The sequence below is a fragment of the Sarcophilus harrisii genome, chromosome 3, assembly GCF_902635505.1.
Source record: "Sarcophilus harrisii chromosome 3, mSarHar1.11, whole genome shotgun sequence".
Classification (NCBI taxonomy): Eukaryota; Metazoa; Chordata; class Mammalia; order Dasyuromorphia; family Dasyuridae; genus Sarcophilus; species Sarcophilus harrisii.
In genome coordinates this window covers 214,193,534-214,206,132 of record NC_045428.1, presented here as the reverse complement: position 1 = coordinate 214,206,132, position 12,599 = coordinate 214,193,534, and the positions used below count along the sequence as shown (strand labels likewise).

General features: G+C 35.9%; 1 protein-coding gene across 2 annotated transcripts in view; it reads right to left on the bottom strand.

Annotated features, from left to right (window-relative positions):
• MXRA5 (matrix remodeling associated 5) overlaps positions 1–11,045 on the bottom strand; it is a 58,565-nt gene extending 47,520 nt beyond the window's left edge. For both annotated transcript variants that reach the window (XM_031959039.1, XM_012546117.3), the window contains exons 1-2: positions 10,366–11,045; positions 7,262–7,473 (exon numbers count right to left, since the gene is read on the bottom strand). In XM_031959039.1, coding sequence (XP_031814899.1) covers positions 7,262–7,461 — 200 coding nt within the window. In that variant the 5' untranslated portion in view covers positions 7,462–7,473; positions 10,366–11,045. The remainder of the gene's footprint in view (positions 1–7,261; positions 7,474–10,365) is intronic.
• Positions 11,046–12,599: the final 1,554 nt, after the last annotated feature.

Sequence of the window (12,599 nt, the reverse complement as noted above, 5' to 3'; positions counted from 1 at the left end):
CAATGAAATAAATTCCTTTGATAACATCTCAGTTAGGATAACCCTATGTACAAATATCAAACATATTCTTAGATATCTATTTTTGTATTTCTGTGATGATCTCATTTAACTCAGACACATGGGATATAAATGTTTGTCCATGAATCTCTTGAAAGAGTAGTTGACAGGTATTGTCACAGGTTATTTCTATATGAAGCCACAGAAGCAGATGTCCTGGATTTCTTCAAGGGATTATATTTTTGATTCACAATTGTTATAAGACTCAACTATTTTCTGCCTACTGAACACCTCCTCCCTGGTGAAAGCCTTAGGATCTGACTTTTTCAATGTGATTCTCAAAGTTATACTTTATTCTGGTGAGAGGAGTAATGAATATTTTTAGGGGAATCTGGATCAATGATTTTACTGTGAAAGGGAGATGCTTCAAAAGAAATTCCCTTTACCAGTGCAGAAAGGCCACTTTCCTACAATATATAAACTTAGGGAATGCCTAAAGCCACTGAGAAGTCAAATGCCTTGCCCAGAATTAGAGTTTGACTCTGAATGAGATAGGATCTGAACTTAGGCTGTTGCATTTCAAAAGTCACCCCATCTTGCTGCCTCTCAAGATTTATTTAAATAATATTACCTACTTGATGAATTCAAATACACAGATTCCTAGTATTTGTCTTAAGATGATCTTGTGTTATGTATCTATTCTGCAATATGGAGATAAGGTAATGTCTAGGAAATCAATGAACCATATATGAGTTTGCAAGAAACTTAACTGGATGAAGCTCAGACAAGGTAATTAAGCCACTAAGAAGCCAACCTTCCTCAGACCCCCCAAAATGTCATCATTTAAATTATGTATTTTCATTGTACTCTCAATAATAATATTATTATTCTTATAGGTTGAAGAATAACCAAACTTGACAAGTATAACATCCTGTTCTAAAATCTATTATCATGAATCTATAACATAATTCATAACTCAAATGAAAGCAATAGATTACCCTGTAACACATTTTTCTTTGCTAAGCTAAATAAACTCAAGCATATTGAATATAGCACTATGCAATAGAAAAAATAGCATGCTGGATTTGAAGTCAGAGGAGCGAAGTTCACATTTTGGTTCTGCCAATAATTACCTTTGTCATATTAAACAAATCACTTAGCCTCTCCAGTTCTTAGTCTCCTTATCTCTAAAGTGAAGAAATTAGATTCAATAGCCTCCAAATACTGTTCCAAATCTAATACCAATGACTATATAAGATCATATTAATAGGATCACAGGGTTATAGAGAAGTTTCTTTTTGGGATGACATCATAGATATGTAGGATTTTTCTTTAAAATCAAGGCCTTTCTATGGGCAATTTAAAGAGTATGATAAAAGAAGATAGGATATTATAACACAGATAGATGATGAATGAACATATGGAAACAGAAAGAGGAGGAAAGTTAGAACAAAAGAGGGGGAGACAGTATGGAGTGGTTAATTTAGGGCTCATGTGGATGTCAGAATACCTTAGTTCACCATTTACTAGCCATTTTATCCATAAGAAGTTGCTTAACATGTTAGATACTTGTGATGACCGCGTATTTTAAAATCAGCTGGAGTCAGGAATTCAGGTTAAGGGAAAATCTTCAATCTTTATTCTCAGTAGAGGTGAAGAAGGATCGGAGGTGAAGGGGGATCAGAGGTGAAGGGGGGATTATGATAGCAATGTGTGCAGCTGCGTCAAGAAACCAGCCAGCAGTTTCTTTCCACTCCTCTCTCGGCCTCTTTGCCTCCACCCACCAAAAGCATCATTTCCTATACAACACAGCAGGACTTGCACAAAGAGTGGGTGGGGGCCATTCTTTCTCCAAGCATATATGGTCCAATTACTATTTAGCCTCACATGCTTGGGACCTCAGTGCATCAACTCGAGCTTCAGCCCATTACAGATACTGTTCGTTGTTGTTGTCCATTTGTTTCAGTTACAGCTGTATTTTTGTTATCACATTTGAAGTTTCCTTGGCAAAAATATTAGAATGGTTTGCCATTTCCTTCTCCACTTTTTTTTTTTTTACTTATGCAGAAACTGGGGCAAACGTGGTTAATTGACTTGCCCCAGATCACAAGACTACTAAGTTCTGAGTGTAGATTTGAACTCAGTTCTTCCTGACTCCAGGACTCATGGTCTGTCCACTGAGCCACCTAGATTCTGCTTATTCCCCTCATCTGTAAAATCATAAGTATTTAAGACAAGTGAATTATCTTAGGAAGATTCTGAAGATCACTTGGCAGGATAAGATACCTGGCAGTGAGGTTCTTTCTCAAACTAAACTGCCAAGCTTTCAAACTATATTGCAGAGAGCGCAATTTCATTGGGCTGGCCACATTGTTCAAATGCCAAATGTATGCTTGCCAAAAAGATTATTTTATGGAGAATTCACACAGGGAAAGCATTCACAAGATGGTCAGAAAAAAGCAATACAAGGACAACTCAAGGTATCTTTTAAGAACTTTAGAATTGATTGTATGATATGAGAGACACTGACATAGTCCAGCATGGAGTGCTCTCATCAGAGAAGATGCTGTGCTCAATGAGCAAAGCAAAATTTAATTAGCCCCAAGGAAACATGAGAGGTTCAAAATGAGAGAAACCATTCTAAATGTTCAAAAGGACTATTTATGTCCAACCTGTGGCAGAGAATCCCAAGCTTATATTGGTCTGATCAGCCACAATTAGACACACTGTAACTTGACTCTGACATAGTGATGTCATTTTGCCCTCTTTGAGAATAAAAGACAACTAACCAAGTGCTTTCCAGATCTCTTCTGCCTCAGATACTTTAAGATCCTATAAGGAGGTATTATACAGAAAGATATTTTTAAAAATTGCTTTTTAAAAATACAGCTTTTAAAATAATTAATCAATTTGATTTGGAATTATCAAGAAAGATGAATAAGTACTTGTGGAAATATGTTATTACCTTATTATGCCCATTAAGCTCATTTCTCCTTTTCTTCCTGAAAAAGTCATTCTAGGAATTATAAACTTCACAAGAACAGAGAATATATTTGAAGCCCATTTCTAAATTACATGAGCATAAGTTATATGGAAATTAAAATTAAAGGGATTTTTAAAACTTCTTTTTTGAGGTGGGGAGAAGACTTGATCTGTGATTTCATCCATGGAGGAATTCTCAGTGATAAAACTCTCCCTACTGATTCAGATAGGCACCTGCTCTGCCAAAGTTTCCTAAGAGAACTGAGAAACTACTTGACTTTGCCCAAAATCACACAGGTAGCATGTAGCAGACTCAGGAATTGAACATAGATTTTCATTATTCCAAGATTTCATTATTCCAATTCCAATTTTCTAACCATCCAATCAAATATGCCTCTAGGAATATCATTTAATAGACTATCAATAATTTATATTACTACATTTTTCATTACTATTCAAATATGTAGTAGACAGTTTTTTTTTTGCTATACAAATTGCCAAGTTTTGTTTTTGAAATAAAGTATTTTAAAGGCATGCATAATTCTTGACTATTTAGTCATTATTATACTTTTCAAGTATGTGCTTGATCATGCATCATATAGTAAGACAGTATGCTATACTGGAAAAGGCTTTGGATTTTGAGCCAGTAGAATTAGTATAGGAAGTGACACCTAAGAATAACCATGTGACTAGAAATAAAATATAAGGCAGATAAGTGATGAGTAGTACTGAGATTAGAGTCAGAAACACTTCTGAATATTTATTGCCCTGAATTAAATCTAGCCTCATACACTTACTTACTGACTCTGTGACCCTGGGCAAGTTATTTAATCCTGTTTCCACATCTGTAAAATGAGGGGGAGAAGGAAAAAAAAAGTACTTGGTAAAACGTTAGTCAAGAAAACCCAAATGGGGCCACAAAGATTTGGACACAACTGAGCAATAACAAAATGAGTAAATTGCTTGACTTCTTAAAGAGTTTATCTCTAAAATAACATTTTCCTTACCTCTTTATCAAATGTAAATTAGATGTAATGTGGTACATGTTTTTTTATTATAACAACAGAAATACCGTGAAGAAATTGTCATAACTTGCAACTTGCAAGCCAAATTTCTCTGTTGGTCTATTAGACATGTATGTCTTTCCAAAGCAAGGACCTCACCATATCAAAAGATAGAGGTTATCTTAAAAATAATCTTAGGTCCTTATTACACATGAAATGAAACTGAGGATCATTGATCTATCACATATTAGTAGGAATAGGATTCAATCTCATGTATTATGATAATAAAATGTTCTTTCCATTACAAGATACCTCCTTGCTAGTTTCAGTTACATGGAGAGAGAATTAAAGGGACAACACAGACAATAATTGTTCCAGAAGACATGATATTTTAAAGAAACCATATTAGAAAGAAATATTTGAGATGCAATAGATAATGCTATACTGGAGTAGAGAATGCACTTTTAGTATGAATTTTAGTACAGTGCTTGCCAGAAATATTTAGTCCTCTTCTCCTTCATCTACTTTCTTCTGTCAGCATATGAACCTGTTTTGAAGAACTATTAATTTTTGGTAATCCACATTCTGGCCTCCAACAAGGAGAGGACCAAGAATTTCAATAGGCAACACAGATATACAAGGCAGAGTAAGTAATCCTTATTCATAAGGATAATGGCTCAATAAGGCAGTAAGTTCATTTGCCTTGGCTTGGAAGATAATCTAGTTTAAGGGAAAGAGGACTGGAATCAGTCATGGGATCAGGGTTGTGATTCCCTCTGAGTTGTGATTTCCTAAAAAGTTGAATCAGATAATCTCCAAAACCCCTTCCAACATTCAGTCCATTTATCCCTTTGAATCTGCAAGAATGAGACATGTTGAGGCAGCTAGGTGGTGCAGTGCCAACCCTGAAGTCAGGAGGACCTGAGTTCAAATCTAGTGTCAGATGCTTAACACTTCCTAGCTGTGTGACCCTGGGGGCATGTCACTTAACCCCAATTGCCTCACCAAAAAAAGAAAAAAAAAAAAGAATAAGGCATGTGAAGAATAAGCTTGATCATGCCTACATAGTTTTCCAGAAACTATTTTTCAATAAGAACAAGAGAGCTGAAGAAGTTTCCAAGTTGAGTGATAGATTGGAAAATATGCTGAAATTCTAGAAAGATAAAAATTGAATAAAACACAATATGTAAGTAAGGAAGGGTAGGTTTTCTCTTTTCTTGATGTATAAAGGATATATTGTTTAGAAATGGCAAAACAATGTTGTCTACCAAAAAAATCAAAGTTCAAAATGCATATTTTATTATTTATGCAGCTCTTAAGAAATTCTAGAAATTTGTAAAAAGGGGGCCAGTCAGGCAGACAATAATCTCCCCTTCTTCCTTTTCTACATTTGAGAAATTTACTTATGGGAATCTCTTCCAGATCATCTTGTGTAGAAACAGGAGATCTCTCATTATAAACTGATTGGGCATATTGTATACAGCTGTGTAGTAATATGATCTTTCCTCAGTATCTTGCCAACAATTTCAGCTTCCTCTTGAATGTTCTAAAGCTTTTCTAAACTACTAAAAAGACAACTCAGATTCTAAGTTTTTCTACAGTGAACATCTATCTCTCCTTTCCTTTACTTTGCCACATTCCACAATGCCATTTTTTCCCCTTTGGAAGTATTTCTCCTCTCAAAATAATATTGTAGTAATTAAACGCAATTATGCTAGAACAGCATTATAGTATTCCTTTTTTTAAAACAAAATTATAGAACTAGTAGCAATGCATTTTGAGGCCATTCATCTTTTAAATTAAATGTTTACATTTTTACAATATTAACAAATAGGATTTAAAAAAAAATCTAGTTGCCATTCACGTTAAAAAACAACAATAACAAACAACATCAACCCAACAGTAAGTTTCCACTTTGTTGTCTTTCTTGTTTTATGTGGAAACAGTATAAGGGGACCATAATATACTGCCTATATTCAATACTTTTTTACTGCTCCCCCTTTCTATTTCTAAATATTTATCTCTAGTATTGAATAAAAGTAATCATTATTTTCTACTACAAAGGAGAATAAAGTTCAACATTGAGAAAACCTAATTTAAGAATTTGTATGAAAAGGAAATTTAAACTTGCGTTTGTAATAGGCTGAATCCTTATCCTGACATTTAGAAGGTGGTCATGAGAAAAGAGTACATAGATATTCCCTAACTATGAAGGGCAGATAGAGCACATGTAGATGAGAAATAGAGGTAAGTGACATGTAAAACAAAGTATAGAATTCATCTTCCAGAATGGGATTAAAAAAAAAAAAAACTTCTCCTCCCCTGTGGGAAAAGTAATGTACATGAACAAATGTCAGATTGATAGAAATGGAAATATTTAGCTTTTATTTTTATTTCCCAGATTGTTACTGCCATCCCTGTGTGATTTTCAAGTAATTCAATCCATGAGGTTTTCTCCACCATTATTGAAAACAGTGTTATGTGGTCTATTGCCTCAGAGTTGGAGTTTTTCTTATTACCTTAACTTTCTTTGTTTCTTTCTACGGTTTCATGTATGTCTACTAAATCTAATTATACTCTGTTCGTGCATTGTATATTTAAAATTATAACATTACTTCCTTTAAAAAATACAGCTTTTTAAGAAAATAATTCAATAAGGAAGCTTTCCAAGCATTTATTTTCCCATTTTCTTATATTTCTAAATCATTTGCCACCTTTCCATGGTTAAAAGGATAATAAAATTTATATTGAAAAGAAAAAGAAATAAATGTAAAAAAAAATCACAATAAAATTTGAGAGAATAAAAAATAAGGCAGTTCAATTTGCCAACATAAAAGAGGATTTCCCCAAGTAATTAATATTTAATATCATCTTTTTAATGTAACAAACACCTACATGACTTTTAAAAAGTCACAATGCTACATTCATTCTTTTAATTCTGCCAAAATATTTTCAAAAGATCACTAATATTATCCCACAATAAAAGAAAATGACAAAATGTATATTAATTTCTCAGAATCATTAAGACATAACCAAATCCCTCTATAATTAATATTGGCAATAAAACTTCTTAATAAATTGATATTGATAAGAAACATTCTTTTTTTGTAAGCTTTGTGCAACTAGTTTCATTTGAGAAGTAATTGTGGTTGATTTTATGAAAGAATAGCATTTAGAATAAAGACTTCTGTCTATTACTCATATATATTTAATCATTCAGATGTTATTAAGAAGAAAAATATACATATTTAAAGTGCTTAGAAAATTGTGGTACAAACCCCAAATTGATTCTTTCCACATGTTTAGAAATCCTTGCTGGCACTGAAGCTAAAGATCGAAATGTGCAGTGAACTTCAGTAGGAACATAACATGCACATGGGTGAGGGCATGCAAGTGAATCTTGAGGATGTCCCCAAAACAGGATCAGCACCACGGATAGTGCCTCCAAAGTTGCCTTCTGCATCTTGTCAAACTTCATTATTTTTGGTACCTGTTTTATAATAATAATAATGATGATGATAGTAATGATAATAACAATAGTAATGATACATATGCATTTAGTTTTTATATGCCATTGGTTTCTTTTTCTAGCACTGTTTTCTAAAATTATATTAAACTAAATTTCCTAAATTTCAAATAATAAATAGATCAGTTCAATAGTCTTATATCATTTATGAAAAGCAACATATATTTTAACTTTCCCCTTACATTTGTTTTACATTCTATTAACTCAGAATAGTTATTAGTTACTTTCTAAGCTTCTTATTCTTTGTGTAATTCTCAAATCTAACCATAGCCCTCTTTTAAACAAACAAACAAAAAAATTAAAATAGTATTTTTCATCTACTACCATCACTTTTACAAAAGAAATGTGGCTTCTTCTTCTCCAAGTAATTTCGCTGAAAGATTTTTAGAATTTTTAATATCACTACTGATAATAGATAATGTTTTCCAGGGGCAAGTCCTTCCTGTGAAAGAATTTATTAAACATCTGTTGCTATTTTCATATTTTTTATGACATTTCCAGCCATGATCCAATAAAAAACGTGTTAGGGTGCGGAAAGACATTCATTTCACCATGTTTTGTTTTAATAAGACCATTCTTTTCATTAAAAGAACCACAGACACCATGTCAGAAGTTGCTTGTCAAGGGACACCATAGTGTTGATGGCTGTTTGGGATACTCTATGGAAATTTTTATGCACAGAGTAGCAAAACAAACAAACAAACAAACAAACAAAATGCTACCTTTCACAGAATATCAAGTATGGAGGTCTTCAAAGACTAAGCATATTTAAATAAGTCAAAGGACTGGGGACATTTAAAAAAAGCAATAACAGAAATATTCAGGGAGATACTTTTCATCTTTTCAACAAAACAACAATGCTCCGTCTACATTTTTTAGGAATATCAATATTATAACAGTGGTCTAACCATCATTGCCCTGAATAAAAAATAACGACCCTCACTCTTTTAAGATACTTGTTTGTTTTAAATCAAAATTAGTCTTCTTCATATGGAATGGATTTTTTTTTAAGTATTGATCGTTTTATTTCCCAGTCTCCTTGAAAACTATAATGCACAGTAGTATAAATAATCCCTCTTCTCCATCCTTTTCACTTGGAACAAAAAGCAAACAAAAATGATACGTAAATGAGAAAGAGAAGGGAAGATGAACATGATCCAGGAAACTACATTTTCTCTAAATTCGGTTTCACATTCTAAGCATGGTGAAGAAAAAGGAAGGCAGTTATATATTGAGGGAATAGTTATTGTTCTTTAGAGATAAACTCTGGAGACACGTCAAGGGAAGAGTTTCTACTCTGGTTTGAGTCAATTCCTACTCAAATCCCAATGCTACTGAAATCTGACATAGGTAGTGGTACTTTTTTTGAAAGGTTTATTCATCGCTTCTCTGACACATGGGCTGTCTAACCAAAGAGGAAGCCAAGTCGATTGTTTCTTATTTAAGGGTTCCTACAGAAGTGTCTCCCAAACTTCGCTGATTTTCTCCCCTCTTTCCTTTCAATACTCATTGCTCCTTTGGAGAACTCAAGAAAAACCAACCGTCTAGAATGCATAGAGATCTCACTGGGCTCCATGAGGGGGTTGGGAAAAATCTTAGGACACAGAGAAGTAGAGGCACATCCTAAGCCTTAGCCAGTTTCCAAAGCCTCTCGGTGGCTCTCTGGAGGCTGTTCCAGACTGCACTGTTAACCAGAGACAAATTGGGGCGGGGAGGGAATGAGTCAAACTTCCTTTCTCTCAGGGAGGCGAACAATTTATTTGGATCGCCTGCTCTCTCTCTCTCTCTCTCTCTCTCTCTCTCTCTCTCTCTCTCTCTCTCTCTCTCCCCCCGCCTGGATTAGCTCCAGATTCTCTGCTCTCGTGCGCTAGGAGCGCAGCGCCATAAATTACGCCAATACTAATAACAGGGGCAGCCTGAGGCGGGCTCTCCAGCAGCTTCTCTCTCGGGTTGATGCCAGATCTTATCCTCCCTTTAGGGCACGCTGATGACTTCCCCAGCTTCCTTAGCTGAAGCGAGAATAATTACGGGAGCTTTGGTTCCTTCGTGGTGAAAATCAAAGTCTGGGTTTTCGCTTACCTTCCTCTATAGAGTTGAAATCTTAACCTCGAGAGAGTAAAGAGCAGGGATTGAAGTAGAAGCTGGGGAAGATGCTCTGGGTGTTTGGAGAGCATAGTAGGAGGTAGGCGAATTGCATCTTTCTCTCTGTTTTGCCATTTCAAGAGAAGATTCCGCCCCACCTGGAAACCCCATTCACGATTCTCTGTTTTAGTGTCTAAAGCAAGAGAGCTCATATAGATGTGGGGGGTGGGGAGGGAGTTGAGGAATGAGGGGATGGGTGTGGGTGTATGTGTATGTATATGTATGTGTGTATGTATTTTTGTGTATATACACACACAAACATACAAACACATATACATCTATCTATATCTATTTCTGTACACATAGTCGGTGCGCAAAGGCACCGTAAAAGCAGCAGAGGTTTGTAAGGGAATCTGATTCAAATCCAACTTCTCTATAGAGGCAACTTTTCTTCTTTGCTGCAGTCAGCATATTCCCTGCAGAGTTTGAGGGTTTTAAATAACCCCTAAGCTTGTAAAAGAAAAGTAGTTGGAAGCACTTAAAACTGAGTCTTCTCCCTGGCCTCCCAGAGTTCTTCCAGGGACGATGCAAGAGCCACCCTCAATCCTACTTCCCTCTCTTCCCTTTTCTCTTCCTCCCTTCCTTTCCCTACCAAATTTGAGCCACTTTGATAATCGCAGTTATCCAATTTTTTTTTCCTTTTCGAAGCAGCTGGAAATGTGTGTGGGGAATGGAAAAGGAGGTAAGAGGAAAGCCCCTAACAGCCACATTTACCTGAAGTTTGGGAAAGCGACGTCCTACATATCAGTCTGCACACCCCATCCTCTTCAAACGGTGCCAGAGGAGGAGAAACCTAGGAACTCGTGGATGAGACTTGTGGAACGAGCACTTTCCACGAATTCTGGGCTCTTGGGCTTTTTATTCCACAGCTCCAGCGTTTTCCAAAGTCCACGCCTCACCACCACCTCCACCCTGCCCCACCCAGGGGGAGACAATGCCACGAGCCAAACGTCAGGGACCCTTCCGTTGGTGGGGTTTGAGGTCACCCTGCTGGACCTCTTTTCATCTTGCCACATCCAGAAAGGAGAAGAATGCAAGCATCCCTGCTCCAAAGCTTCACTTGGACAACTGAAGTAAATATGAGCAACGACAATGACAATGACAACGACAACAACAAAGATGCCCTTTTGAAGAGTATTCCTTTTTTCCAGAGAAAATCCAGAAATCCCAGCTGGGGAAGAAGAAATGAGAGGAATTCAAAGTCCGTTCAGAAAGTCTGCTGCTTTGCCCAGAGCTCTTTTCCCAGAAGTGTTGGAAACTTTTCTTTTTTTTTCCTTTAAGGGCAGAAAGAAGTAACAAAGTTTTCACTCCTCCGTGAAGGGGTGAGTTTTCTCTGGCAGACAGCTCAGAGCCCGTGTGCAGGCAGGATCAGACTCCTCCAAACTAGTACAAGGAGAGCAAAATTGAAGTCTTGCAATATGAGACTGGCCCTCCCTCCTTTCCTTCCTCCTCCTCTATTTGTTACTTCCCCCTCCCATTTTCTTTGCCGGTGAGGTTAAAGTAGGAGTACAGCAGTCTTGATCTCTTCTTCCAGGGTAGGAAGCTCCTAGGAATAATCCCAATGGCAATGAGGGAATAATCTATAAGGAAACTGAGTTTCCTCTGGTGAGTAGGTGGCATGACATTGGGAGGGAAAAAAAAGTTTGGGGGGGGGGGGGGGGACAAAAAAGACAGATGTAGTTTCTGCCAATTGTTCTCCCCAAGGGAAGAAAGAAAGATTAAGGTATAGCTTCTGGGAAGAAGAGTACAGGAGAGACAAAAAGGGGATTCCTATCACTCAAAGAGTTTATCAGTTTATTTTCTACAGGAAAGAAAGAAGATAAGGAAAAAAAGAAAGTGTGTAAAAGGTGGGTAAAAGAAAAAGTCATCATTTGTGTCCTTTATGGTATCCACAGAAATTAAACAATACAGAAATATTCACTGAATGCTTACCAGGGGTTCCTTAGTATACCTTGATGCTCTCAGTGACTCTGTGATCTCACTCAGTGATTACTCATTTCACTGATGCAGGTATATATATATATATATATATATATATATATACACACACACACACACACACACACACACACACACACACATTCTTTTCCTACACAATCTTGTCTATGTCCTCCTCAAGTAAGTTCTCTACAAATGATGCCCTTAGATATATTGTTAATCTCTTGACTCTGTGACTACCTCAATGGAAATTATAGGCCATCCTTACACTGTTCTAACCTCTTGCTGGTTATTTCTTATTCTAATGACATTCTTTTTTCTCTGCAATTCCTCATTGTTGTAATCAATTGACCAAATACATGTATGTGATTGGATTGCCCTTTTGAAGAGAAGCATCACAGTATTACTAATGGTTTTCTGGACTTAAGCATTGCAAGAATCTGAATTTGAATTCCAGTCCTTATACATACTAGTTATGAGGACATAGGTAAGTCACTTTGTGTCCCTCTGGGACTTAACTTGCTTTGCCCAAAAAGTGGAGATAATCTTAATTCCCATTTCATGGTTTTTGTGTGTGTGTGTGAAAGTCAAGTAATCTATTTCACAAGAATAATTTAGAAAGTAGAGAGCTGCTCCTATCCTGTGTGAAAGAGACATTGTTTCCACTATAATTTCTCCCCAGGTGCGTGGGGTGGCCATCGTGAATGTAGCGTGATGATATCTGAAGACAGTATGAATCAAAGACAAAGCCCCTATGCTTTAAGGTGGGAAAAGGATAGCAAAGAATTGATTTTAATCATAAATGAAATTAAATAAACAGAATTGGAACAGAACATCTCTTGATTGAATCTGCTAAAAAAATAAAATATCACAGATCCCTGATTATCAGAAGGAAACAATACCTTTTGACATTGTTATTGCCACTTTCTTTTTTTATTGCTACAATTTGTGAGGTAAATATATATATATATATAGATAGATATATAGATATATATATATATAGATATGGA